This window comes from Besnoitia besnoiti, chromosome III (assembly GCF_002563875.1).
Source record: "Besnoitia besnoiti strain Bb-Ger1 chromosome III, whole genome shotgun sequence".
Taxonomy (NCBI): Eukaryota; Apicomplexa; class Conoidasida; order Eucoccidiorida; family Sarcocystidae; genus Besnoitia; species Besnoitia besnoiti.
The window spans coordinates 891,013-898,997 of NC_042358.1; the positions used below are offsets into that span (position 1 = coordinate 891,013).

The window sequence follows — 7,985 nt, forward strand, 5'->3', positions numbered from 1 at the left end:
CAGCCCTGCATTTCAGACGCGGATTGCCTGTAGGTGCCTTTCTTCTCCATCCTACTCGGAAATACGAATTCTGTTTTTCCTTTCTGCTCGGTCACTAGTAGCTCATCCTTTGTCTGCGTATGCGTGCCCGTGAATCTTGTCCGTGTCGACGGTCTGTCCCGCCCACTGCCGAGTTCCGCGCCGCCGAAGGTTTTTTGTGCTCGCTTCACTAGACGTACGCAGCACCGCGATTAACACAGGTGGATACCGAGGACGCAACTTTCGCCGCGACCCGAATCGTGTCTGCGGGGGGCGTGTGGTTTCAGGAGCCTCCACTGCTGGTCAGCGCGATCCTCCTTCAAGCCACGAGCCGGAGCTCCGGGAGCGGCCCTTTGGTGAGAGAGCAGATCTTTTCGGCAACCCGCCGCCCCCGTGTCCTGTGCCGGGGCTGCGCCACGAGTGCCGCAACTCCTCTGAGGCGGCTTGGTCGTTTAGCACGTGTTTTTTTTCGCTCTCTGTGCACCATGACCGCGTGCAGCCACTGGACACACCCGCCGCCACTCATGGGGCGTCGAACTGCCGGCCGTTGGCGGCAAGCGTCTCTGTGGGCTCTCTTCTTCTGCCTGTTGATAATCGGTTTCCTCGCACATGGAGCCGATTTCTCGTATCCAGTTTCTGCCTCAGCTGCCGAAAGACCAGACGAGGGCGCCTACGGGGCGTCGAACGCGGGTGGCTCCCGGGGTGACGGCAGCGAAGGGGGGTTCAGCCTTTCTTCCCTCCTCAGCATGACCCCGAGCAGCGAGACTGTTCAGCAACTTGTCGGAGACCTCGCCAAGCAGGCCACGGAGTTTCTGAAGGACAGCAGCAAACTGGAGCAACTGGGTCTGGGGCCTCTCCAGGACAACTTGGAACGCTTCACCTCGATGCTTGGCGTCCGACCGGACCTGAAGAGAATGGTTATGCTGAATCGGCGTCGACTTGAAGTCATGTACATGCCAGTATTCGTATTTTCCCGGCAACGCGCTCTCGACAAGAACGCAGAAGCCGACGACGCGACTCTAGCCATCGTTTTGCGAGACCCGCACATGACCAGGTACCTTTTCCACCGGATGAGTCGTACGTCGTCGTGTGGGGAACTGGGATGTGCTGAGAAAAAGTATGCGGGAGTATCGCCAGTGGAGTTGCACGCAGCTGCGCTGCTGAAACGCTGCGGAGCTTTGGGTAGTCCCCTCCCCTCCGTGTCTCCCGCGCACGGCGCGCGCCGGTATGGCTGGGCACCCCCGCAAGGGTGTGGCTTGCTACCGGTTGGCAGACACCGTCGGCGTGTTCTGCGAGCCGCGAGAAGTATGCCTGCGACAGCACCCGTGCCTGCGCGGATCACCACTGGCGTCTCCTTTGTCGGCTGCGTTGTGCAGGTTCCTTGGCAAGTATGGCGAGGTGGAGCCGTTGCGAACGATGTCTACCGCGCCGAAGCAGCTCGACAGCTTCCTGAAGCAGATTCAAGAGCTGCAACAGTACGTTCTCCTGGACGGCCCCGTTGTGTTTTCTCTCGTATCTCGACTCGACGCAATCGTCGCCACCTTTCTCGACTACACCACCGCCATGTTCTCAGCTCTCGCGCGGTACCTGAGTCTCACTGGCCGCTTCGCAAAAAACAAGAGAGCACTGTTTTTCTTCGGGAAGTACACGCTTCCCAGGCTGCTGAAGATCTTTCTCGTCGTCAACAACATCCAGGCGCAGCTGCTGCGCAAGAGCCAGGCCCTCGAGAGCCCGGAGGACGGGAAACAGCTCCGCAAGATGCTGCGGACGTCTGTGAAGAAGACCACAGAAGCGGTGAACAGCCTGCATGACTTCTCCAAGGGGTGCCTCATTGGCTGCTCTGCGTCCTTCCAAATCGAGTACGCTGCCAGCCTGAAAGACTACGAAGAAGGAGAACGCGTAGAGATTGCGTTTCGCCGCTTCGCGGGCAGCCCCGCTCTCGAGGGCGTCAGCCTGCCGTCGTCGGACGAGGCGTTGAGCGAAATGACGGTTGCTGCTCGCCGAGGGGCGCTTGACGCATCTCAGTACCTCAGGGTCATGCAGGATCAGGCTCAGGAAGATCACCAACTCTCGCGGCGCGAACATGGAAGCACTGACGAGTCTGTTCTACGCGGTATTGACCCTGCGGGCGCAGCGCTCGGAGCTGGACTCGGGTTCGACGGAGAGCCTCCAAGCACTGCCCCCGTGGCGGCGCCTTCACCGCCACCGCCACCGCCACCTGCCGCCGATGTGGATCAGGACCGCGCCGCTGCTCGGGAGCTACTCGATTCGTACTGAGTGCAGCCAGCCCCCTCGCAACGGCGTTCCGGAGAAATATGAGTATTCAAGAGCGCTACAAATAGAGAGGGGCATGGAAGCGACGAATGGCGCAGCAGCGATCGAACAGTGAGCTGCTTCTCAGCATTGCTGTCGTCGCTAGCGTTCTTCTGAGATTGAAGACAGAATGCGCGGCGGGCGGCACAATTATGGCATGGAGAGCTGCGCCGGAGCGAGGCGCGTACACGCTGCTTTAGTGTCGATCGGATTGAAGGCCCTCTTTATTATGGGCTTTAGCTAGACAGTGCACGAAGGCCTTCAGCATTGACCTGCAGGTATGCCTGTTGAGGTGTCTTCTCCGCTGTCGCTGACCCGACAAGGAGTGGAATGTGGGTAAGCCAGCAGGGTCCCAGTTTGCACAGTTCCGTGACAATATATCCATTTATTTGTGTGCGGGGGGTTGGTGTGAAGGGGGGAAGCGGCGCACCTTTTTCACTGCAGTGCAAGTCGTGTGTAGGCGATACTGGTTTTATGCCCTTCTGTCGCCAGCTACAAGCAAGATGCGATCGAACATGCGTCGTAGCGGGCACAGCTTTCTGGTCACACAGACCGGCTCCATAGCCTCGATTTACTCGTTTTACTGAATCATCTGGGAGGACCGCGGGACGGTTTCAGTTTAAAGGCCGGGCTCAGTTTCGAGACTGTCGCAGCGTGGCGTGCGGTGCATGCGTAACGCAGTCGCACGCCGGCGGCCGCCGCGAGTACACCAGAGGCAGATCCTTAGGGAGGTGGACGTCGTTTTATCTTTGTGTGTGTGCCTCTTCCGTGTCTAATGATTCGCCGATATATGAAGGGCCCTCAAACACTTTTTTTGCGGTGGTGTGAACGACCCACTGGTGTCTCGGTGGGTTGTATAGTGCTCTCTCCTTTCAACCACGGACGAAGCGAGTCCAGAGGCCTGTTAACGGCATTCGACGGGAGCCAAGAAAGGCGTTGCACCGCTGCGTGCCATGGATGCCGGATATCCCCACACGAAACGTTTTCGAGTCAGCCTACGCGAGACGTGGCAGAGCTTGCCCAGCTGGGCGCGAACAGCAAGAGTGACTGCTGAGAAACTCGTACACCGATACACTGTAGTGAATGAAAGACGACCTCGCCGAAAAGGTTCTGCCTCTTGTTCCATCGTAGTATCGTCTTTTATGGTCTGGTCAGGATCTGGCGCCCAACAGATGCTGCGGAGCTCCCGCAGGGGCCGCTCGCGTGTAGCCCAATTAAAATGAGGAAGTTCAAGCGGTTAGGAAAGTCTGACAAAAACGACTGAGAGAAAGAAAAGGAACCACGTGCTACTCATCGGCAATATATGCTAGTGCGGGAAACTTCAACATCGACGGCGGCAGGATTCGAACCTGCGCAGGCAGAGCCTAATGGATTTCGAGTCCATCTCCTTAACCACTCGGACACACCGCCTGAAACGTTGCTGTGACTACTTGTCTTTCGTCCTTCAGTTCCTGGGTGATTCTTGTTGTCTATGTTTCATTTGATACAGAGCAGTGAATCTCGACCCAAAGTGGCAGGCATCACAATGCAGAATAAAGCGATTATGTGTGTCACGATGGTCATCTAATGAGTTGGAATGGATATATTTGTCTTCGCTTAAAAAATGACGCCACCCATGTGCGCCTGTCTATCCGCGCGCTCAAACTTTTCTTTGTCTTGGTCAGTTCTTTTCGATTGCGATACGTGCAGGCTATTGCAAAGCAGAAGCGTCAGCTGAGACCGTCCTGCCAGCAAGCACGGGCGGGTTCCATTATGGTGGTGGCCTCCGGGCGCGTTATGCGGAGATGCCCTACGGCACGCACAGCATTGGCGTACTACTAAATGATTTCCGCGAAGCTCTTTATCGACGTAAAGCCAGCCTTGTTTCACGAAACAGTGCTCTGGTCATGACAATCAACTTGCGGTAGACTCGCTATTTTGGTAGTGCTGCACACCATGCCGAGCGTGCCTCCAGTTCGCAGCCACCTCGCCCATCCGAGTTAGAGAGCGCTGACGACCTGTCGCACCTCGGCTGTCGGCACTTGCCACAGACGCAGATCAACCAGTAAGCAGTGTGCACACCCAATGTCTGCGACTCAATTATCCGCCTGAAGTCTCACGCCCCGAAGATTTTCAGCAGTTGCTGAATCCACGTCTATACGAGGCAGGTCAAGTTGCCAACAACGCACGGTGGATGCATGTATTTGAGAGAAGGCATCATCTGCGTGGATAGACCTTCACAATATCAGTACATACAGTGACCAATATGAGGGAGCAAGGAATCTGAGTGATGATTGCGGTTGCTCGCTGCCGCGTTGCCGATACGGCGGAGTCCTGCCAGGCCGCTTGCTGGCGTTGGATACGCGAGTCCTAGGCCCTTGTGTGCTGCGAGACAGGCATAGTAGATGCGTGCGCCAACGAGTAGCAACTCCAAAACTGTCACGCCCCTACAAGAGGGCCCCTTCTCTAACAATGGAACGCAGAATCCGCCCTGATGCGTATGTGGCGTTCAACTGCGGAGATGTGTGAGCGTTTGACACCACAATCGATTCATAAACCTCTTCTTCCCTACGTCCGATTACAGAAATACTGGCCACTCCAGCTTAGAGCATATAGACTTGCTTCCTGTAGTATTTTTGTCCTGATCTCAGGGGGGGCACCGCCCAAATCAAAGGAAGAGCAAAATGTCGGGGCCTGCAAGCGAATGGTGAGGTGCTATGAATCACATCGTTCTGCGGAAGACATTCACTGACCACCAAGATTTGTAGTTACCGCTCACTGTCGTGTTTTGGGGTGCAGCTAGCCGTTAAGCGACAACGGTCTAAATGGACTCCTCTCATCCCGTACGAAAGGAAAGCAGTGACAAGCTGTGGCGAGCTGTGGGTCGCCGCTGGACGCTGCACGGTTTTTGCTTTAGACAGTTCCTCGAATCACACTCGCTGCGACTGAAAGATGTCCGTACCCCTTTGCTGTGACCTGTCTGCAGACGTGTTTCATCCCTCGGAGGAGGATATTCCGGAAAACGTTTTCTCTATCCTTCTGGAGACTGGTCCAGCGTCAGAGGTGCGCATACATGAAAGATGCTGTCTTGTCGTCTTCCTTTGTTCCAGCATTCCACAGCAAAAGAAGAAATGAAGGCGTGCGCTGCGCTCATGCTTGGACTTGCTCTGCAGTTCCTGAGAATAATTCCAGACGACGGCAAATGGCGCGTTTCCCTCTCTCGTGCTGCTGAATCTCTGGAGGAGTCCAAGGTTAGGCATGATCTGAGCGTGAGACTGGAGGCGCTCGCCCCAGTTTTCGCGGCTGCGTGCCCGGTCCATCGCGCTATGGTCCTAGACACCACAATTATTTAACCGTTATACGTGGTATTTGGTGTGGCGTTTGCCTGCGTTCTTTCAGATACCTTCCACCAGTCAAGATTTTCACGACGACGAAGACGCAGACGGCGAGCCTGACTCCGCACACTTGCAGAATGATGCGGTATGGAGGAAGCAGCATCGGATCAGGGGAAGGAACTACGGCAGCTACATATCAGGCTTCAACGCTTTCCCATATGGCTATAGCTACTATGGTCACCCCTACGGCACCAACTATGGCCGTGTCTGGGGCTTCCGGCGATTCTGATCCGTTTGCTAGAGATTGGCGACGCGACCTGGATGCGTGATGCGCGAACAAGCGTCCTCTCTGAGACTTTTTTTGTGGTAGTGTCCCGCCAAGCGACTAACGAACTTTGTTTCACATCTTGAGATATTCTGACAGATATGCCTCAATCTGCGGCGTCCATTCCCGATGAACGGAGCCATATCGTGACTCGACGCGAGACGGCAGCGCCTGGAGAGGGTTCTACTGTAGACTGTGCGCAACCTCGTTATACCTGGGAGATACTACAGCACGGCCGATTTGGACGGGGCTGCAGAGGATGTGCTAAGGTGCCTTGCTTGGGCGCTCTCACATAGCTGTGACTCGAATGAGTTACGGTCTCTGAAGACATTACCCTATTTCTCCACGATCTTCGTATTCGATTCCACCGTCGGCTGCCGGCGAGCAGGCTCGTTGCTTCACGCCTTGATTCTTGAGCTTCTGCGGGTCTGTCGCACGACGACCTGCATAGTGTAACTCTTGGCTACAGCAGCTTTCCTGATCTGTGCCTATTGTGCCAACAGCAAACCGGCCTTCCATGAAGCCGCACCGCCCTCGCTGTACGGAGTCTCGCTCGCCGCGTGCTTTGACGCTAAGTCACGCGGATGAAGTTAACAGAGTTGCTGGTACGCAGGCCTTTCCACGGACCAAAATGTATGCAGACAAGTTTCGGTCATGCGCCCACGCTTCTCTGGGGAGGCCCTCTACAACGCGCCCGTGGGTTGCTCATTTCTGCGCGTGTGCGCAGCGGCAACGTGCGAAGACAGCGCGAAAAGATTCCGTTATATCGCCCCCCTTGCCTGCACACAACTGGTTCGCTTCTGCGCAGGCGCTTTCTTGTGCTGTTACGTCGCGCCGGAAATGGCTCTTCGGTACCATTGCTGCACACTCCGCGCGCACCACCGGGGACCCCAGCCCGAATTTTCTGCCCACCTGAGCGAGGTGTGCGGGTAAAAACGCGCGGCGAACCAGCGAGGGACGGGCGGTCAGCTGGAGGCGCGTTGTCTTGAGCAAAGTTGCCTCATTTCCCGTTGACCAAAAAAAACGCCCACGCCTCCTTGCCGCTCTTCGTCTTGCTTCCTCAGTTGCCACGCGGACACGGTAGATGAAAACGTGGATCTTCCACAACTGGTTACCGCGCTGCGTAGGTCGTTCCTGTAGCGTCGTGTTCTCAGCGAGGAGACTCAACTCCTGCCTTCATGGCTTCCCCCGTGCAGTGTAGTGCGTGTGCCCAAACCGTCCCAGTCTCCACCGAGTTGCGCCTGACAGTCAAAACTCGTTCGACAGTGTCTTCCACTATTTTCAAGAGGAGTAGATCCCGAACGGATCGGTTCTTCGCAACTTTCGAGGGTGGAGAAAACAGCGGGTGATGCGGGTGTGCGGGTGTGCCTGCCATGCACATCGTCGTTGCAGCTCCTTTCGCCTGTCCACCCGCCCCTCCTGGTTCGCCGAAACGCGCACATTCGAGGTACTGTCTCTTCTGTTAAGTGCAGCGAGAAGGCCGTCCGTCCTCTCGTCTTCCGTCGCTGGCGCCATTGACATCAGTGTGCGGCAGATCTCAGCCGGTTTCCTCAGATCGAGCCTGACTCGGCCGCTAGGGACGACCTGAGCATGACAGAATTTTTCCTGTGATTCCTCGTCCCATGCACCTCCATACTTGCCCAGTTTCACGCTCAACCGATTTCGTCCCTTCCTTCCTCCGCCCTTCGCCCTCCTTGCTCCGCGCCTGCCAGGACCGCCGCGCCGTGTCGGCGTGGGCGCTCAGGACGAGCGGCTCGCGGTCGCCAGCCACCGCGGCGGGCGCGCGCCAGGTTCCAGCGAACTGCCTTCTTTTTCGTCTTGAGAAAAAGTGGCACTGTTTCGCTCCAGCGACGACCAAGTAGAGAGCAGCCCACCGGGACTGTGCCCACTCCGCACTCCTGGCAAGCCTCTATCATCTCTCAGTCGCTCGCCTCCGCGTCCGCTCCGCCACAGACACCCTGCAGGACCCACAGCGCGACCTGAGATCGCCCCTTTGGGCGACAGCGGGACACCCG

The 7,985-nt window shown here is 56.8% G+C and overlaps 2 protein-coding genes and 1 non-coding gene across 3 annotated transcripts; 2 read left to right on the top strand and 1 right to left on the bottom strand.

Moving 5' to 3' along the window:
* Nucleotides 1–503: 503 nt before the first annotated feature.
* Nucleotides 504–2,295, top strand: BESB_044420 (uncharacterized protein; the record flags this gene model as incomplete). The annotated part of the gene is made up of 2 exons (XM_029362893.1): nt 504–1,072; nt 1,395–2,295. 2 exons carry the CDS (start codon nt 504–506, stop codon nt 2,293–2,295), a joined length of 1,470 nt encoding a protein of 489 aa, XP_029220259.1.
* Nucleotides 2,296–3,659: 1,364 nt separating this feature from the next.
* BESB_050840 lies at nt 3,660–3,741 on the bottom strand. The gene has a single exon. It is a non-coding gene; the product is annotated as a tRNA-Ser (tRNA).
* A 1,273-nt stretch (nt 3,742–5,014) lies between these two features.
* Nucleotides 5,015–5,934, top strand: BESB_044430 (uncharacterized protein; the record flags this gene model as incomplete). The annotated part of the gene is made up of 3 exons (XM_029362894.1): nt 5,015–5,017; nt 5,421–5,561; nt 5,710–5,934. 3 exons carry the CDS (start codon nt 5,015–5,017, stop codon nt 5,932–5,934), a joined length of 369 nt encoding a protein of 122 aa, XP_029220260.1.
* Between the last annotated feature and the right edge of the window lie 2,051 nt (nt 5,935–7,985).